The sequence below is a fragment of the Schistocerca americana genome, chromosome X, assembly GCF_021461395.2.
Source record: "Schistocerca americana isolate TAMUIC-IGC-003095 chromosome X, iqSchAmer2.1, whole genome shotgun sequence".
NCBI classification, from domain to species: domain Eukaryota; kingdom Metazoa; phylum Arthropoda; class Insecta; order Orthoptera; family Acrididae; genus Schistocerca; species Schistocerca americana.
This window is the reverse complement of record NC_060130.1, coordinates 652,976,443-652,998,393: the sequence shown is the minus strand read 5'-3', so window position 1 is coordinate 652,998,393 and position 21,951 is coordinate 652,976,443. Positions and strand designations below refer to the sequence as shown.

General features: G+C 39.9%; 1 protein-coding gene across 1 annotated transcript in view; it reads left to right on the top strand.

The window, feature by feature from the left end:
* LOC124554758 (neogenin) overlaps nucleotides 1-21,951 on the top strand; it is a 247,122-nt gene that overhangs the window by 154,617 nt on the left and 70,554 nt on the right. The window contains exons 18-19 of the mRNA XM_047128409.1: nucleotides 7,623-7,752; nucleotides 7,864-8,123. Of these exons, the coding sequence (XP_046984365.1) occupies nucleotides 7,623-7,752; nucleotides 7,864-8,123 (390 nt within the window). The remainder of the gene's footprint in view (nucleotides 1-7,622; nucleotides 7,753-7,863; nucleotides 8,124-21,951) is intronic.

Sequence of the window (21,951 nt, the reverse complement as noted above, 5' to 3'; positions counted from 1 at the left end):
GCACCTATTTCTAAATCTGTACTTGACTTGCTACTTAATGCAATGTTTGTATCATCTGCAAACAAAACAAACTTAGCGTCTGGCAATGTAACAGATGAGAGGTCATTAATGTACACAAGAAAAAGCAGTTGACCCAAGATGGTACCTTGAGGAACACCACATTTAATTAATTCCCAATCAGATGAAGGCTGACTACTTACTGCACAGGTATTTCACTATGACATCATTTGTTTCCTGTTAGTTAGACAAGACTCAAACCATTTTGCAGCATTCCCGGTGACATCATAATATTCTAATTTACTTAAGAGAATGCTGTGGTTCACACAGTCAAAGGCTTTTGACAAGTCACAGAAAATGCCAGTAGCCTCTAATTTATTAGATAATGAATTGAGTACATTTTCACTGTAAGTGTAAATAGCTTTCTCTAATCAGGACCCTTAAGAAATCCGAACTGTGACTTGGACAATATATTATTTGCAGTCAGATGTGTAAGGAGATGCTTGAACACAACCTTTTCAAATATTTTTTGAGAAAGCCGGCAAAAGTGAAATTGGTTTATAGTTTTATGGTATCTCTTTATCCCCCTTCTTGTAAAGAGGCTTAAGTTCGGCATATTTTAGCCAGCCATATTGGTTAAAACTCTGGAGTTTCATTCATTAAAATAGTTCATACTGTAACAGGAAAGGGGATGACTAGCAGTGGTTCTAGGTACCTTCCGCCATGCACTGTATGGTACTCTGTAGAGTACTATGTAGATTTAGATATAAATGTAGACGTGAAGATCAAATCTCTGACCAGTGTTTCTGATTTAGGTTTTTGTGGTTCCCTTTAAAGTGCATCAGGGAAACGTTAGGCTGATTCCTTCGATAAATACATCCATAATTTCTTATCCCATTCTTGTCCAGTGAATCTAGTGTTTCATATCAAATTTTTAAACTCTAACCTCTCTTCCATCGAGCTACCACATTACCCTACCGTGTGTTTTCTTCCTGCATCGTAATTTACTTTCCAACCCATGCCAATACATCACATAATGGCTCTTGTAACTGTTACCGAATGGTTCTTAATGTTGATAAATCTCTACTATCATGTATGTTCATGGCAAATGATACATTTTTGTTATACTTTAATACTTTGAAAGCCTTACCATTGCATAAGTTTCCAAGTGAATAACAACATTTTTATCATCCAGCTGCTATCATGACTTTCTGAGTTAGGCCTAAGCACTTTGTTATTATTAGTTCCAAGTTGCCAAATTCTAGTAGTAATGTATTAAAGCTGCCTGCACCAAATACTGTGTAATTCATGAGGCTTGTGTAAACCTCTATTTAACAAACTGGGAATTCTTACAGTAACATCACAGTACATCTACTCATAATGAGATATTTTGTTAACAATGTGAAGGAAATATTGAAGAGTAGAGTTTGACATCCCATCAGTAATGAGGTCTTTAGGTGCAGGTTGACAACATGAGCTTTTTCCTCTCTCACCCCTCTCTACACTTGTCCCCCTGTTTCTGTCATATGGTGCCTCTGCTCAGTTGTGAAAGACTGTCATATTAGTGTCAGTGTCAGTCAGTTGGTTGGTCAGCAACTTTTTTCAACCATGTCACACGTCCTCAGTCTGAGGCACTATAGGCATATTTGAGATTTAATACAGAACAAGTAAGTAAAATCTATGTAGTTATCAGGAAATGTGTGCTACCACTTCTCATTTCCTTTCTGGCCAATTCTTCTTGTGTTGGTTTTGTCATTTTTTCCTCTTGTTTATGGAAACCAGGATAGTGTGTATTATTGTTCTGTTGAATTTACATAATGTCATTTTAAATGTTGATTTAACTCAAATGAAATTTTCTTCTCTGTTTTTGTTTGTGTGTATGAGTGTGCATGTGTCAGGCAGGAGATATGAGAATGTTGCCTAAAAAGTTGAAATACTTGACAGTGAAGCGAAAGGTCATTTGTTGTAGGTAACCAAGGAATCACCAACAAAATTATGTACTTTATGGTGGGCTGCAGTCTTCCTGTACAATTTAATCTTTAAGTTGACACATGTCCTTGACTATTGTCCAGACAAGTTTCCTGCTGCACTCTACAAAATACATTTTCAGTGTGCATACAGAAGAGTGGAAGTCTGTTAGTCACAGATTTTGGGTTCTTAAATCCCCATTCAAATCTTTTTTTCTGGAAAGGTCTTATGTTAAGAAATCTCCTCCTGTTCCCTTCAGAAATGCTTTGTGACCACTGATCTTTTTTACAGCAATGTAGTTTGTTTAAATGAGTTGTATACTACACTAGGAAAATATTGGTAATGTGTGAGTACTAGTAATTTTGGCATGCTAGATTATGTTTTTATAATTGACGTCGTCAGAAGCAAAAGGGTATAAATACACTTCTTGTAGTTTTGAGAAAACTGAAGTTACAGTTCACAAGGTTTCAGAATTATGTTGAGACTGCAAAATGGAATTTAAATTTTTCGTATATTAGACATAAAAATACTTTGTAGCATTTTCTGTTCACATGTTGGAATTTGTAAAATTCTGTATGCACTTGTAGCCCTTTGCGTCCTGAATATTGTGAACTCAATAGAATGTGATTTATGTTTTCTCTGTAATGCTTTATTATTGGTTATTATAAATTCATTTATCATGAAATTGCTATTTAGAGCCAAAACAAAACAATTATATAATGCTACATGGGCACCATATCTTTTGTGACTTACAATAGTGAAACAAAATAAAAAAGAATACTGTTTAATGCATTATCCCATTATTGAAAAAATTTCATGCCACCTGGGCCACTTTCCTCTTCTCCGTGTATCACAAAAAAATCAGTATAACCCTACAAGTACGTAACTGTTTTGTGACATCTTGTAACTAGTTTTCTTTTTGTTTGCCATGTAGCAGCACAGAGTGGGGTTTCACTTGTATCCCTTTGCCACAATAATTTTATATGCCTTACCATGTTCTAAATGCTTTTGTCTCAGTTTTCTGGTAAATGCCACTTGTACCCTTTTGCTTCTGACTCCCTCCATTGTGAGTCATAAAAAACGTATTTCGAAGTAAGACATTTATTCATGTAAAGAGAACACGAGCTTGGTAACTCGATTCAGCCTATGTGATTAGGGTTTTTCAGTGTTTTCCCAGTTCATTTCCGACCCTTGAGGAATGGATTCTACTAAGAGGCTACAGTGAACATTTCCCATTTCAATGCTCATTATTATCAATACATGTAAATTCAAGTAAATCATTACATTGTATGTTCATATGATTATTTTTTTCAGAATTTTCACTCAATAATTTTGCAGTTCCGTATTTAATTGTTCTGTGCTCCCTCCCTCCTCCTCCTCCCACCCTCTCCCCCCTCCGTCCTCCAATAGAATGCTAAATAAATATGAAAAAGAAAAATGTATGTTTTGCTACTGTGATATGCTCAGCTGTAGATTCTGCACAACAGTGTACTGAATTTTTCCATCAGTTTTTCCGGGTGTTAGCATGTGAATTATTCATATTATCCTTCTAGAACAGGCAATGGGTGCATGCTCCTTGACTGCTTTGTCTAGATACTGACTTCATATTTACACATTTATCTATTTATTTAAGACACTATGTTTATGTTAATCATTTAAACAAAAATCTTAGTTGCAGTTAATTCATTTTAAGTAGATTAGATTAGACCTGTTGTGAGGAAAAGCTCAAGGATATGGAATATGTCATAAAACAAGAATACATAATACCTATTCACTAAAAAACAGATGTTTTAATGATTTTACCACAAATCTTAAACAAAAAACAAGTCAAAAATCTGTAACATATTTTCATTTAAGAGGTAATACCACACTTGTCACAAACATATAAATCTGTACACAATGGGGAACATAAAAGTATTTAATTATTTTGCTATGAAAGAAGGTATGTTTCTTTATTACACATTACAAATAATTTTATATTGCAGAAATATTTGAACAATTTTCATCTCACGGACTTATTATCATGTAAATGTGATAAAAATTAGTCTCCAGTCATGTTGATGTGTTTGGTAACAATATCTTGTAGAAAGTACTCTGCTTGTATCTTTGGTATAAAAATTATTAAAATGGAAATACAGGAGGGAAACTGTTTTTATTTCCTAAATGACTTGCTTCTGCTTTTTATTTTATGTTCACACAAAAAAGAGATCCTCTTTATATCTGTTTCTGGGAAGCATAATCAGGGCTGTATACCTTCTACACTGTCAAGTCTCATTATTACGATCAGTTAATTAACTTGAAGAGTTGCTGCAGTTTGCAGCACATACAACAGTTAAATTAGCTTTGAGTGAATCAGTCATATGCTGATAGATCTCATTAGGTATCTGGGCAGTGCTGTCTGCAGTGATTCCCAAACATGAGTGAATTGTGTGTGACAAAGGGGTTACACAGAAAACAATATGGTCACAGTGATCTCACATTTCTTGTTTGTTAAAATCTGAGGAATTTTGGGGTAGTCTTGATTGTGTTCGTAGAGTCATTTTTAAGAACTTCTAGGCTTGTAGTCAGACATAGTGTGTTTCAAAGAGATCTCATATTCCATAAGGAATATTTAGTGAATTTGAAAACCAAAATGTAGGCTGAACTGCCCACAAGGCAAAATTTGAAAGTCTGCATTTTAGTTTTGAAGGTGAATATAGCCATGGCCTCACACCTAATCATGGATAAAATCAAATATTCAGGGAAAACATCTAATACATAAATATGCATGACAGATGGTGATTTGAATCTCATCCTCAGAAATCTGAGTTTAGTGGACTGCAATAAACGCTGTGGTAGTGTTGGTTATGGTGAAGAGAGGGCATCAGCACATAGCTTATTCCTTTAAAGTTTACCAAATAGGCCAAGTATAATATTACCATTGTTGACAGGAAAGCAATACTTTGGGAAGTCAGATAACAATGCTGCTACTCTCTTTGTTATCTGTGAACCACTTGCTGGCCCAGCAGAGGCTTCCGAAAAATGACACCATCCCTAAAATTTTTACTTCTGCCATAGTGTGGTAGGAGTCTCACCCCCCTCTCCCACTTTTTTCTCACCCCTGCTCCAACCCCCATCCGTCACCCCTGCCCCCCATTTCTGTCTTATAGTGCCTCTGCTCAGTTGTGAAAGACTGTCATTATTAGTTAATATACAATTGCAGTGTCTGTCAGTAAATGTATACCACAACCTCTCATTTCCTTGCTGGCCAATTCCTCTTTTGTTTTTTTCCCCCCATTTATGGGAACCAGGATGTACAAAAGACCTAATGTACCTTGATGCAAGAGGTGTCAGTGTTTATTATTGTTCTATTAAATTTGACTAGTATTATTGTCGATTTAGCTCAAAAGAAATTTTCTTCTCTGTTTTACTTTGTAAATGCAGGGATTGGACAAAAATACGGAAACACTGTGAGAATTGCATGCTTGAACATACATGCAGATGCTAGCCAAGCCTACAGGTTTCACTGTTGTATTTGATGACAAACTGCACCTGTGCAATGTCCCCAGTACGTTGAAGTGTCAATCATGGTCAGAACAGTGTTCTGGGTGTTGAAGATGGTAGATACCAACAGCTGTAATTTTATTTAGCTACCTTGCCGACCGGAGTGGCCGTGCGGTTGTAGGCGCTACAGTCTGGAACTGCGAGACCGCTATGGTCGCAGGTTCGAATCCTGCCTCGGGTATGGATGTGTGTGATGTCCTTAGGTTAGTTAGGTTTAAGTAGTTCAAAGTTCTAGGGGACTGATGACCTCAGAAGTTGAGTCCCATAGTGCTCAGAGCCATTTAGCTACCAGTTTTGGTGCTGTATTGGCACAATCTTCAGGTTCCTACAGATGTGGCTAGGTAGGTCATCTAATCATTTAATCGTTTGTGTTATTGTAGGGACCACGATATCCAACTGGTTATTGTGGACGTTTTCTCAGTGGACATGGACTCTTCACACCTCTAAAGACAAATGAGTTGTCATTAAATGTGTGAAAGGTCTATGCCTACTAAGAAGTAGTCTATGGAAACCAGCTGGAAATAGTGGTCCCTATAATAGCACAAATGATTAGATGATCTGTTTAACTATGCATATAGGGGGCTAAAGATGGTGCCAATGAGGCTGGTAACTAAATAAAATTATTAAATAAAATTGCAGCTGTTGGTATAGGTTTTCTTCAAGTCTTCAACCAACCACGGTCACATTCCATGTAAAGTAGATAAATCATGATGCAGACGAAAGTGAGTGTTCAGCAATCTTGACAGAAGAGGATTGTGATGAAAAATAATAGGATGGCAGCTAGAAAAGTCACTGCAGAACTAACTGTTGCAATCATGGACCCTGTTAGCACCAAAACAAAACAAGGAGAGCTCCATAAGCAAGGACTTGCAGGGTGAACTGGAGTTCTGATAACACTCATCAATGATATAAACACCTGTAACAAGAAAATGTGGTGCCCAAGCTGTAAAACCTGGACTATAGAGCAATGGAAAAAAGTCATTTGATTGAATGAGTCTTGTTTCACATTGTTTCCAACTTCTGGCCGAGTTTATGTCCCAAGAATGAAACATGGTGGGGGTTTGGTGATAAGTTGGGCAGCCATATGGTGGTATTCCATGATCCTCATGCGTTCTCGGCAAGCTTGCATACTACCAAGAATTATGTCACCATTTTGGCTGATTATTTCCCTCCCAGGGTACAATGGTTATGTTGTGTTCCAAGGTGGCAGGACCGCCTTTTGCACAGCTCACATCATCCAGGATTGATTTTGTGAGCATGAAGATGAATTATTGCATCTGCCCTGGCCACCATAGTCACCAGATCTCAATATTAGCCTTTGTGGTCTACTTTGGAGAGAAGTGTGAGAGATCGCTATTCACCTCCATCATCATGTGTCGTGATTCATAATGGCTGCAGGATCAAAATGGTGTCTGTTCTTTGAGATATGTCTGAAAGAACAGACACAAAATATATAATGAAGGCAATGATGACCAGTGATCCCTTCAGTGCAGATGCACACCAAGCTCGAACTCTTACAGGAATTGGCGAGATGTCGTTGGTAATGAGGTTAATGAGCATGAGCACTTCATTAGCAGTGTGTGGTATAAGTTGAGAATTTGGGTCTGTTGGGAGGTGTGCTAAGGTTGTCTGTGCAGTTTTGGTGGCCACAGTGTCCAGATGGCATAGTGGTGAGCCCATCTGCCTTGTAACCAAGAGGCCGTAGTTTGAATCCCAGTCTTGCACAGATTTTCTACTTACCCCATTGATATAAATCAATGCCCACTGGCAGCTAATGTCCTTGATTCCTTTGTGTGTTAACTCATAGTACCTGCAGGATCAAAATGGTGTTTGTTCTTTTGAACAAGTGCCATGTATATAAGAAGAATGGTATCAGATTCTCGTGAAATCCATAAAGGGCATGCATTTATCCATTCTGAGACAATTGTAAGCTGTTTTGAATGTCAACAATTTTCCTGCACTGTATTAGGCATGGTAAGGTGTTGTGTTTATGGTGTTTCCATATTTTTGTTCACCCCCGTGTATGTGTGAGCATTTATCAAGTAGGAGATATCAGAACGTTACTTAAAAGCTTGGAATTGTTTGACAGTAAAACAAAAGGTCTGTTGTTGTAGATAACCCAGGAATCACCAACACAATGATGTACATTATTGTGGGCTGCAGTCTTCTTTTAGGACTGGCAGTAACTACAGCACTAGCTGTTATCTGTTGCAAACGCAGGAATACTGAGCGGAGCAAGAAAGGGTAAGAATGACGTTCATAATATGAAATATGTTGGTGTTTCTTTTGTATCTCTCATTTAATCTTTTCCATTTATAATTGAAAAAATAATTCATTGTAACATTTTCCTTTTAGGTACATAAAAGGAAATACAAAGAGTAAAGCAGGAAAAACAAATATAAAGCCCCCTGACCTATGGATCCACCATGATCAGATGGAACTCAAAGCCCTGGAGAAAACACAGTCATCACCAGCAACAAATGAGATGACTGCTGCTGTAGCAACTTTGCCCCAAAGTTCACGGGAGTATGAGCCAGAGCAGGAATCAAAGTTCCATCAGCCAAGTACTGCTACAAACTCTCTTGATAAGAGAGCATATGTTGCTCCATATATAGGTATTAATCTCCTATTGAAGTACAGTACTGTCTTGTGTTTCTTTTTTACTCACAATTGCAGTATGTATGAGATGGGAAATGTGGGTGATACGAGACTGTGAGTTCATTAAGATCAGATGACAGGACCAGTGGACGATTAGTGTCATACAGGAAATAGTCTTTGTGGTTACTGATGCAGTCTGATGAGGTTACTTGCAATGAAATCAATCCAAAAGAATGGTTGGCACCATTGAACCAACTTTACTCAAATTAGGTTTAGTGTAACAAAACACACCCTCCACTGCTGACATAATCCACAGCTGTGAACTGATGTGTATGTGCATGTCAGTAGTATGGAATCAGCACAGTAAGGTAGGTTAACATTGGTGGTTGTATAAAGGACCTATCGTGTTCAGACATGCACATGATTACACCATGAATGAAGTTGCCCAATTTGTTGACATATCAGTGCAGACTGTCCAGTGTGTCTACAGGGACTGACGTACCACTTGCAGCTGAGTCACATGCTGTAAGAATAGTGACAGCAAAAAGATTCTAACCAACTAGGACTGGAGATGTGTGTCACACCTTGTCACTGATAATCGATTTCAAACTCAACAGGAATTGCTGCTGTCTGTGAATGCAGGTACATCTCAGCCAGTTTCCGAGTGAACATTGCGGAGGGAACTGTGAGCAGTGGAGTGCAATTGAGTACCTTGTGAAGGCCATTTCTCACAGCGGCACATAAAGCAACAGGTCTTCAGTGGACCAAACAACACAAGCTCTATAATAGTTGACTGGAGTTGTGTAATGTGGTTTGACAAATCACGATTTGGCCATTATTCAGATGATGCAAGGTATTCAATGGACTGACAGTCTAATGAGGTGTTAACTCAAAGTTTGAGTATAATTGTAGTTGGAAGTGATTTTTGTGAGGTTTTGGGGATGTTTCTCATAGCATAATTTCGGTCCAGTCATCCAGGTTACCATGCACATGAACCTGGATTTCTTTCGACATTCCCAGTGATTTGAGTGTTGCCCTTCTTCTGTATCTCCATGGAGAGTATGCTGTGGAAACACCCATCTTCCATGATAACAGCCCCATTCACAGGACTTACCTGCACACATTCCCGGTTTGATGAACAATCATGCACCCTATCACACCTCAACTGGCCTGCTATATCACCCAGTCTTAATCCCAATGAAACTGTCTGGTACTACTTGGAACAGTGGGTGAAACATAGCAATCAGCATTACCATAATTTGGTAGCTCTATGGGATCTAACCATCAATGAGTGGCTTCATCTGGACATGGCATAGCTGAGAGAACTTGTGGACACTCTTTCTTGCCAAATTTAGGCCGTTATCAAGGTTAGAAGTGGTATTACATTATATTTTGTCTAGTGTGCCCATATTGCAAAATCCTGTTAGTTTAATGGCATATAGTGATTCAGTTATATCGAGTTGAATTATAAGGCTTGCTACTTAAAATAAGAAAAATGATCGTGGTGGGTTACTAAACACAACTCAATGGATGGAATAACTAAGTGATTCCTTATAAATGCATGCTTTATTTAGATGCAGGGTCATTCCAACACACAATAATTCGAGGATTTGTAACCCTCTATCTCAGATTTTCACAAAACTTTGCACATTTCCTTATACTTGTAATGTAGGAACTTCTGCATTATTTTTTTTTTTTTTTTTGGTCTCACACTGCAACTTTATTTTTTATTGAATTTTAAATGTGGTAATATTCTGATAACTGGGCTCTGCAAGAATGTCAATGCAGAATGGTACTCATGCACATACACACCCATAACTCAGGTGTTTATGAAGCTTTTGATTTGGAATTTTTTAGAAATTAAGTAAGGCATATAGTTAACAGATGTCCAGTTACTGAAGCAGTAAAGTTACAAAGAAAATTTTAAAAAAATATATCAATGTATTTCAATTTTCGATTTAAAAAAAATTGCGATGGTGTGGAAAAATGCGTATATCACATTTCTCCAACCTGATGGTAATCTGATTTTGGTCTTAAATAATCCCCTAAATTCTAGGCTTTCCAATAAAATAAAAAATTTTAGTGGGTCTTCTCCTAATTGACACACACATTGAAATCAAAATTGCTGCGATGGAAAAGGGTAATTTCAAGTAAGTTCATCCAGTCACTGTCTCACTGCCTCAGATGCAAGGGTATCAGATTAACATATTTGAGTATAACTCATTGTAGGCAGGCAAGCTAACTTTAAGTGTGAAAATTTATTTCCTTTGATTTTACTAATTAAGTAATTAATTTTTGAAAGGCTGTAATATATATGATTTATATGTTCAGCCAATCACTGCTCGTAGTGATAAAAAAGTGTTCTTAGACAGCAGTAGCTTGTTTGAAACCTTTGTAGGTATGAAAACAATGCAACAATTGCTGAAGTTCAATGTTGAGAATAACTGGCATGCAACAATTAGTCTATTTGGCCTCAGTTGCACTTTGTCTTTCTGTGAGACAGGTCATATCTGTTTGTGGTGTGGCCCTATCATTCCACATGTATAAAATATGCTTTAAGTGAATTAGTGCTCAGTTAATTGCAATGGAAAATGTGAATTCATGCACTGTTGGAAAATTACTAAATTACCATGTCATTTGACAACCTATACCTTAGTAATAACTGTACGAAAAATAGAAGAGCTGAATGAAGACCAATCAAATTTGATATTGCTGTAATCCAATATAAGATTTCCACAATATTAAGAAAGTGCTACTATATGTGGACATCACAGATACTATTACTTAAAAGTTTTTGAAAGTCATCAAAGAGCTTGTTGTGATCCTTTCAAAAAACACAGGCAAATAGTTAAGAAATCTTTGAAGTCAGTTTGCTTGTCTTTGTCCAAAACATTAAGTGCTAAAAGAGTCTATGTAAAACCAGGCCAAAAACTATGCACAACATGTTGTAAGATTTGTGAACAGAAAACTGACATCAGTGATAGAAATGAAAGTGATGCAGTCGACCTGGAGGTGACATTTCACAAATCAGTACTAAAAAGTCAAAGTACTGAGGACGCAAAGAAAACTTTACATGATTTGGGGTGCTCTCCATTAAAACTTCACTCCATTCCAAATCACACCAAGGCTTCATATGGCAAAAAGAAGCTAGAAAAAGTGAAGCATGTTTTGGAAAGAAAGTGTGCCAGATGTTAGATTACAATATTGAAGATTCTGACCATATAGAAGAAAAATTTGATAACGAAATTGTTAAGAAAGCCAAATATTTTGATGCCATGATATTGTTAATGAAAGAAAAAGTGTCTAGTGTAAGAGTACTTGAAAAAATTCAAATTTTAACTTTAGCTCCACCCTCTAGGTCAAAAGAAAACGTAATGTCAGAATTCAATGTTAGTGGGTACGTGGTTCGACAAGCAAGGAAACTGAAAACAAAAATGGGTATTTTATCAATTCCTAAACCAAAAAAGAGGAAAGTTACAAACTGTCAGAATCATTAAAACAGAAATTACAGGGTGTATATGACCTGGGACAACCGGGAGATCCGAGAAGAACCGGGGAATTTTTTCATCCGGGAGAAAACAGGGAAAAACCCAGGAATTTTTTCATCTGGGAAAAAAACTGGGAAAAACCTGGGAATTTTTTCATCTGGGAGAAAACTGGGAAAAACCCAGGAATTTTTTAGAATTCCAGGAATTTTTCATTGTTTTTGTTTTCTGTTAAATTTTTGTAAATTGACTGGTAAGAACCGAACTCCAACAAAGGATATTACGGTATCCCACTACTTCAGACTAATACTCCAACAATAAAACATAAACGAGAGAAAAAAATGAAAATAAACTGCAAAGGAAATGCGCCATATACGTCGATGACACACAGTGCTCATGCAAGCGTCTACCAACAGGAAAATGTATCGAAGGGTTTAGGAAGACTATGCAATGCTTCATAACAACAAATTGCCTCCATTGAGCGTGAAGTCACAACTGTTTACATTAGATTCGTTTTAGCAGTTACGAGTGGGCTCATGCGCATGGGCAGGTGAGTCGCGTTTGAGTTGTAGATTCTCCCACTTCTGGCTACAGGAATGTGGCTGTTGGCTCTATAAGCAGTCGCAGCAAGTAGCTAGATGCTACCGGGAAAAGGGGGTGCCAAATTCATATTCTTGACGAAGAAAAACTTGTTTCACAAAGTGCCTAGCATCCAGCGCACGTTGGTCTATCGATTATTCTTATGATTTTGAAATGCATCCCTGTTGTTTTTTGAACAGTTTTGAACACATTTTAATCTGATTTCTGAATGAATCATAAGTTGATTTTTGAATGTGTAAATAGTGTGTGTGATGTCTCTGTCAGGAGAATCCTCGTCGCATCTAGAAATAAACTTTCTGGAGACAAAAGGGGACGGGCCTATACGAGCTGAGCAGAGTAAAGCCGAACGGATGAATGCCAATCTTTGTCTGATTATGTGGTTGATTGGGTTTGTGAATGATCAGCATTGTTATAATTACTAGCGAAATCCATAGATTCAGACTACCAGAATGGAAATAAACGACTAACAGAAATAACAGGTGAGCAAGATTACATATTTTTGGCCAGGTCGCTACACTAGTAAGGACCAGTTGTACAGCCCCAGCTATCAGTCACTTCAGCTCTATTCTGGAAGTGTTGTACGAACATTTAACAACGCCTAACTGGAGAATAATCACGGTATAACTAAACCTGTGATTATGGCAGGGTTAGTGAAGTTAAAGCAAATTTTGACAATGGCAGGAATAGCTACAGAATTGGTGATGACAGGATTGTTTGTTAGAATGAGGAAGGAGAAGAAATGGGGACATCATGTAAATTATGGAAGAATAAGACGGTTCCAAATGTATATAAAAGTTTCGTAATAATACTTTTCTATCTCATACTTGAGAAAATGGTGTGTAGGAATGAAATGTGAAACTATTTCTTAACATAAAGCTTTTTGCTTGTAGAAGGCCTAATAGGCATTTCATATTGGTGCTTCATGAATTATATTCTGTCATGTTATAAAAATGACCATTTGTGCCAAAACAGTCTCGTTTATTTGATGTGTGTTAGAAAACTGCTGCAATATTAGAAAGGCCTATTTTGTTTTATCTAGCAGACAGTGACAAAATATACGTAATCAGATCGAGAAACCACACCTGTCTTGTATATTATTTGTATTAACAGCTTTTTCTGTATTAGATAACGACATTTTGATTTTTCATGTAGCAAAACATTTGATGAACTTTGATGAGGTAATAGATTCTTTTGCAGAAAGGAAAGCACACCATGTAAAACTGTAGCAAGATTAGAGAGAAAAAAATGCCAGGAGCTAAGGACTGAAGAATTGTGTACTTTCTTGCTTGTCTCTTGTCTTTATTGGTTTTATGTATCCTATATTTAATTTTATGTCACACAAAACAGCAGGTTATTAGCTAGTAGGCAAAAAAAGAGTACAAATTTTCTTAAGAGTTCTTGTTCTCCCAATTACAAATAATCCCATCTGCTATTAATATTGAGTTTTTTTTAAAAAAAAGAGAGGGACAGGTTGTCAAACCGGGCGAGTGGGAGCAGGAGAGGCACCACAGGACTTTTCAATTTCCACTGTTCTGAATATAGTTTGATGGCATCCATTACAAAATATACATGTTTCAATTCCACAGAGCGAAATACAGTGGCGTGCGATAGAAGAATGCTGTATGAAGAGGCGTGTCACTGCACTTTGGCACACTTACGACCAAATAACATGTCTTACATTTCCTCGAACACATATGTTTCATGTTTCAGACTTTTCAGAAAGATGTGCAATACAAGATGAACATATTTTTGAAAATTCGATTTTTTTTATTATTGACCCAGTTAGCAAATATCGTAGATCCGGGGATGATGCGCAGAGCAGTCTGAGCTATAGTCTCCACGTGACCCGTGTTTACATTTAGTGATTTTTCTGTTTCCCCTTCGTTTACTCTCATGTCAAATGAAATCAAAACAGATATCTGTGGCCGGGAGCTATCGAGGGAATTAAGACACAGTCTCACAATTACGGAAGGCTAAAATATGTTATTAGTTTCAGATTTTATTTTATTTCCACCTTTCTGACAGGCAAGCATTAACCACCTTGCAGAACAATGAAGTTCTTTTTGTCTGTTATCTAAAGAAATTTGGCTTTTATTAACCTTTTTTGCAGAGGCAATCAATGTATTTGAAATGAAATGTTAAATTCCGCGGTAATGGCTAGTTTCAACTGTTCGCTGCATTTCAAGTGCACGTTTTCATCTTCTAGCACGTATGGCATTATGCCGTAATAAAGAACCAAACATGATATAATACGGTACTGGTGCTCCAAGAAAATTTACATAAAAAAAAATACTGAAAATCTTAACAGGAGGCCGAGGTCTACTTCAGTGGGAATCTGGACATACAAATGTGCACTTTAAGCAAGCACTTTAAATGTGCACATTTTAGTATGGTTCAAATTCGATGTTTTACATGTATGTACATATGGGCTTCCTATGTCATGATAGCTGCGCAAGTGCGGTGTAGCCTGTTATCTGCACTCTCTAGCAACTGCTGAAATGAACCTATTTCTAACAGGTTGTGGGAAAATATTGCGAATGGTGGTTTGAAAAGCAATACTTTCAAAGTAAATATCCTTTTACGTAAGTTGAACTATGTGCGAGAATGTACCGTGAGTTTCTTAAATCACAGGGCATTTGACTCATTTTAAAAATCAACTCTTTGATGATGAGCCATTTAGTAGAATTTCTAATCCTGAAGATCAGACAATGTCATTATTAAAAATTTTACTGGCGCATTTGTGTGGTATATCTTAAAGTGTAACATGCCCAAAAAAACATCAAATAGGTTCATTTCAGCAGTTGCTAGAGAGTGCAAATATATTACATTGCCCATCAGTGAACACGGAACATGTATATTCCACAGAGTCTAATGCACTCTGCACATCATACCTTGTGCGCCGCTGTGCACGCTGGAAAATGTTCGTTCACATATCCCCAACAATATGTGAAAGCTTAGCTTATTAACCTTAGAGACCAATATTATATGTGAAAGCTTTGCTTTTCTTGTAGCAACACTATGTATATTATTTTAAAGTATTAACTTTCCCTGTTTGTGTGTTTGTGCTACTTAACAGTGATGTTGCTGTTGGCTGACTACATCACGTGTCCTATGCTCTGAATATTCGCTGTCGTTGGCTGACGAGATCACGTGACATGACTGGCTTACAAAAGCCCATTTCAATCTCGATTTCATTGATTTGGAAAGTAACATGTGGTGTTTGGTGGAATTCCAATGCATACTTTCGTAATGCAAAAATACACAGCGTACATGTTGCTGCACATCAAAGATTTTCCTTTAGTTTCATTTTCTAAAGTGATGGGAAATTCTACACCCGTGTATAAAACCATAGCCATTTAAAGGATTGATAAGTTTTGCAGTTTCAAGGGAAAATATACTGTCACTTAACATGGAAGGCGTGTGTTTTCACCCGGAAGAGAGTGTATTTTTAACCGGGAAATCCGGTCCGCCTATACACCCTGAATTAGCTTACAAAGATGATGATGAAATTGAGTTCAGCCAGTGGATAAACACAGATCATCGGACAGAATTGGTAAAGCAGTCTGCAACTGTTGTTGAATACATAGACTTGCTGATTACAAAATTACTGGCAATTAAACCCGACTAAATTATATTTAAGTATCAGTCAAAACTATTGAAAAAGCAATTCTGTTAGTGGACTTTGCTAAAAACTACAGTTTTGTAATTCAGAATGAAATTCAGAGTAACCACTGGACAAGAAGCAGCTATACAATCCATCCTAATCTAATCTAATCTAATTATGTGGTAAATGAAAAAAGTAAATTGGTAATAATGAACCACTGCTTTATAAGTGATGATATGGAACATGATGTAGGATTTGTATATGCTGTCCAGAAAGAAATGGGTAAGTGGCTGGCAGAGCCTGAAGAAAGTGCATTATTTCACTGATGTTTGTGCTGCTCAATATAAGAATAGAAAAAGCTTTAAAAATTTGTGTGAGCACAAAACCGATTTTTCTATTGAGGCTGGGCATTCCTTTTTTGGTACTAGCCATGATAAATCTGTGTGCAATGGTTTGGGAGGAACTATAAAACATATATTGAGAAAAGCTAGTCCTCAACTAGCAGATGATGCACAAATAAGAACACCAATCTGGTGTTTACGATTTCTGTAAAGCTAATACTGACAGATGTTTTTTACACTTCCAAGAGAAAGTCAATGTAGATTTCCTACACAAGAACCTCAAGAATAGATTTTCGACAAGCTGCGCAATACCTGGAACCAGGAATTTTCACCATTAAAAACCACTTTCTGGTGATTCTTTAGAGATTAGAAGAGTATCTTCTTCTGAAAAGCCTTCTTTGATTTTTTTCATTCAGTGAAAGTGCCTCACAATGTACACATACTTGTCCTCAACAAAATTCTGTTGTAGCAGCTGTGTATGCTGACAGGTGGTACTTTACCTTCATCAGAAATGTCTGTGGTGAAGAAGGAGACATTGAACTACTTTTTCTCCACTCGCCTGGACCAGCAGTGTCATTCTTTTGGCCTGAGAAGGAAGACTCTTGTCTTGTGCCCTTGGAAAAGATTTTATGTGCTGGTGGTGTACCTCAATCAACATAATTAGGAAGAATGTATTACTTTAATGAAAAAGATACGAGGTTAACAGAATGTAATTTGTCACAGTGGATTAAATACAGAGATGCTCTTAAGAAGTTTCTTTGATAGTTTCAGGGATCTTCACTGCTGAACATGTACATTTTAAATTAACATTAGTGTGACTAGAATAATTGTCATTTAAAGGTACTAATTTGACACCATAAATAAAGTTAACCTGTGTAATGAAAATGTTTCAATTAAGTTTATACCTCTTGGCTCTGTACAATGAGGCTGCCTTACTATAGGGTGTCAGTTTACATAATCTGATTTGAATGATTTTCTGAACAATGATGTGATATATGTTAAATGAACATCCAATATCTAGTAAAACTCAGGGTGCTTCTTCTTCTTCTTCTTCTTCTTTTTCTTTTTTAAAAGTGTCAGAGTTTCGATAAAAATAAATCTTGTATCAGCTGTCGGAGAGTGTTTTGGATGTTTAAATATAATTGTCTGGACCACAACAGCTTAAGTTGATTTTCTGCATTCCCATAAGTCAAGAAGAGTTATTAATTTTTTCTCAATAAAGATGCATCCCGCCTGTGACATATGGGAAAATATGACAGTGATGTGTTGAAAATAAGATACTTCATATTATTATTATTATTATTATTATTATTATTATTATTATTGTTATTGCCTGAAGTAATGCAATCCAAATGACAAACTTCAGTTGCAGCATTTACATTTGTAAAACATTTCAATTTTTCCACCTCAAACTACATGAAGTATGTGGAGAAATTCTGCATTGACTATTGCCATGCAGAAACTAACAACTAGAAGTAGTTTCATGAAATTCTGGAGCAGTGAGTGTCAGGTATGGATGATCCTAATTAGAATTATTTTTCCATCACAGCACAAAGTATTGTGATTTCAGATTTATTTGTGTGTCCATTCGTAGAAAACCTGTTAATAATATGTACTGTCTTGGGAATTTTTTAAGCCCAATTATAAGTTCCCACCAGGTTGGAGAAATGTGGTATAAGCATTTTTCGATGTGTGTATACTTTTTCTGGAAATTGTAAAGTGGCACTGTAGTAACATGGTTCACATTTTTCCACTTCACATAGCATAGACCGGGAATTATCTCCTAGGCATGCCCGATGTGAACTGTCGGCACGGCCCGTGCTGCCTGAGTTTTTGTTGTTGTTCCCTTGTTGTTGTTGTTCCGCCGGCAGAGGTCGTGACCGAATTCCCGCGTGCCCTCTGGTGGACGGGACTCTACTTGCGGCAACTACCGTCCGTGACGCGCTGTGCCGATGTGCGCCTCCCGCAATCTTTCTGGTGGCTACTGCACTCCTTCTCCTTCGGGGGGTCAAGCCATTGTGATCCACTGCGTCGGAAGGTGGTGTGTTGTGCAGGAGCGATGACCTCCACATCCATCGAAAGGCAGGAACCTTCGAATACAGCTGGAAGTGACCCACATGCAGAGTTCCCGTCGTACCACCACCGGAGCCTGGCACAGAACGAGAGACAAGCCGTTGAACACCGGATCCTGGTCCACCTCGGGAGGGGCAAGACCCAGTGGCAGGGACGATGGGGAAGGGACGACCACAGATGAACCGCCTCCTGAGAAACTGGGCCTGCCAGGGGGGCCGGCTCTCACTGGGGCATCTCGAACGATGGTGATGGTGGTGCTAGAGCTACTGGAGGCTGCCAAGGCTGAGAACCATCGTAGTGCGGCGGAATCACAGGGGGGAGGGGCGGTAGCTTCTCCTGAGAAACCAACACGGGTGCCGGCAATGGGGAAGCCAGTGCCCTAGTGGTCGGAGGGTGGGTGCCCAAACGTGGACGTAGCTGATTTTGGTGACGCCATACCTCCCGGTCCCCCGCCTGCAAGGTATAGAGCTGGCGGCCATTTCGGCGCAGGATCACCGCCGGTATCCAACGTCGATTGCGACCAAACCCACGTGCCCAGACCGACATACCTGGTGGAAAGCCGGGTACTCCGTTTTGCGAAGACTGGCGAGGACCAGACCGGAGGAGGTGCAGTAGAGTCCTAGGTTGGCGCCTGTGGAGGAGCTTTGCGGGGCTGCATTCTCCCATTGGTGTGGTCCGGTATGCCGTCAGGAAAAACGTCAACACCTCCTCTGCAGGAAATTTGTGCACATACTTTTTCATCTGCGTCTTAAATGTGTGCACCATGCACTCAGCTTCCCCATTCGATTGTGGATGAAAGGGGGGAGAGCAAACGTGCCGAATACCGAAGCGCCTACAAAAATCCTGGAAGGTCTGCGAAATGAACTGAGGTCCATTGTCCGAGACCAGGGTGACTGGCGGACCTTCCACAGAAAAGATTTTTGCGAGTGCCTGGATTGCAACTTCTGAATTGGTTGAGGAGCAGAGAACCACATATGGGAATTGGGAATAAGCATCAATGACAATGATCCATAAGCCATTGAGAAACAGGTCCGCCAAATCGATGTGAACACGTTCCCATGCCTGGGCTGCAGGTGGCCATGAAGAGAATGCTGACCTGGGAGATGCCTGTTGGCTCGCACACTGGGAACAGGCGGCCACCAAGTGCTCAATATCTCTGTCAATACAGGGCCAGTACACATGTCTGCAAGCCAAGGTTTTAGTACGGGAAACACCCCAGTGCCCCTCATGTAATAACGTGAGGACTTCCCTTCACAAACTTGCAGGAACAACCACGCAAGGAGCTGTATCATCGGTAGCCAGAAGGAGAACTCCTTCCAAGACACAGAGGCGGTCTCGTAGAACAAAATAATTACGAAGAGGGTCCGAGGCCCGGCCTGGAGGTCGGGATGACCACCCCTGCTGAATGAGGCGAACTACTTGCTGGAGAACCGGGTCAGCTGCAGTTTCCCTGGTGACTCTAGAACTAGTGATTGGGAAGCCATCAACCGCTTGGCGGGACGCCACATCCAAATGAAAACACATAATCTCCTCTCGATCGAACTTAGGATCTGGGCCCACCAGAAGATGGGAAAGAGCATCTGTGTTGGCATGCTGTCCGGTAGGGTGAAAATGTCATAATGGTACTTAGCGAGGAACAAGGCCCAGCGCTGTAGTCTGTGGGCCACCCTATCCGGAATCTGAGAGGCGGGGCCAAATAACGATATTAACGGCTTATGGTCAGTGATTAACTGAAACTTCGTGCCGTACAAGAAAGGGTGAAACATGGTAACAGCGTAGACAATGGCCAAAGCCTCTTTTTCCACCTGGGAGTAATGGGCCTGCGCGGGACTAAGAGTTTTAGACGCAAACGCCAGTGGCTGCTCGGAACCATCCGCGTTGCAATGGGCCAGGACCGCCCCCACCCCATACTGCGAAGCATCGGTACCCAGGACCAATGGCATATGGGGGTCAAAAATAGCCAAACACGGGGCTCACGTGAGGAGGCCCTTCAACGAGGTGAACGCTCGCTCGCATGCAGGCGACCAATCAAATGAACACCCTTGCGCAGAAGGCAGTACAGGGGGGCAGGCTATGGTAGAAGCGCTGGGAATGAACCGGTGGTAATAGGCAATCTTGCCTAAAAAAGCTTGTAACTCCTTCAGTGAAGCAGGCCGCGGATGGTCGACGATACCTTGGACCAAACTTCCTAGCGGCTGGACGCCGCGCCGAGAGATGGTGTAGCCCACATACTCAATGGACGGTTGGAAGAAGTTTGACTTACGCAGGTTGCAACGCAAGCCCACGGACCTGAATTTGAGAAAGAGGGTGCGAAGGTTGTGCAAGTGTTCCTCCGTGCTGTGGCCTGTGACAATTATGTCGTCCAGGTAATTAATACAATGGGGGATTGTCGACGTGACGTGCTCAAGATAACGCTGGAATATCGCTGGGGCACTGGATATTCCGAAGGCCAACTGCTGGTATTGGTAAAGGCCAAACAGGGTGTTGATGACCGCCAGCCGTTTGGAGTCCTCATCAAGTGGTATCTGATGATAAGCCTCTGAAAGATCGATTTTCGAAATATATTGGCCTCCCGCCATGGCGGAGAACAATTTGTCAGCATGAGGCAAAGGATAGGTGTCCACCACCAATTGGGAATTAATGGTGGCCTTGAAATCGCCACAAAGTCGTAATTTTCCCGAAGGTTTCCTGACAATAACGAGGGGCAAAGCCCACTCACTAGAAGAAATGGGAAGAACGACCGTGAGGGCTATCAGCTGGTCTAGCTCTTCTTTTACCTGAATGCGGAGAGCCAAGGGGATCTGCCTCGCGCATAGAAAACGTGGGCGAGCCGACGCCTTCAATGTTAAGTGAGCTTCAAACTCTGAAACACGCCCCAGGCCCTCTTCAAAGATATCCGGAAAGTCCGAGATCAAAGGTTCCAATGATTGATAGGGAACGTCTTCGGAGACCAACTGTATGGTGTCAGCGATAGAAAAACCGAAGGCTTGAAAGGCATCCAAACCAAAAAGGTTAGCGGAGCTAGCATCACTGACAACAATAAAAGTAAGAGGCCGAGTGACTGATTTGTAAATAACGTCGGTAGTGAATTGACCAGTAGGGGAATGAACTGTTTACCATAACCGCGGAAACGCTGGTAAACTGGTGCCAATGGGGGCGACCCAAGGTCGGAGTAAGTTTGTGCATTCAACAAAGTATCTGCCGCGCCCGTATCTACTTGCAGTTGTAATCGCCGCAACCGAACCGACACCTCGATAAAGAGTTTGTGTGCCGATGCGTCGGGAACCTGGCCCGATGAAACTTCCTGAATGTCAACATCCATGTCCTCTGTACCTGCTTCCTTTGATTCTTTTGAGGCTAAGCTGCGAACTGTAGCATTGTGTCCTTTTTTACTACATTTGCGATAAATGGCCCAAGGCTGGGGGCACTCTGACCGATCATAATGTATATAGCACGATGCACAGGACGGTAACAGGGGCTGGCGGCTGGAACTCTGTTTACGCGCCGTGTGGGTGCGGCCGTAATGGCCGGATTGTACCACTCGCACGTCGTCCACCCCGTACGCAGTGGACACGGCCGCGCCGCCCTGAACTGCCGCGAGTTCACACCACACTTCCAACTGTTGACCTGCGGTGTGAGAGACTTCATACGACTGAGCAATGGACAGGACTTCCTCAAGGGAAAGGTCTTCTAATTGCAGGGCCCGTTGCCGGATTTCCCTATCAGGGGCCGAACGAACAAT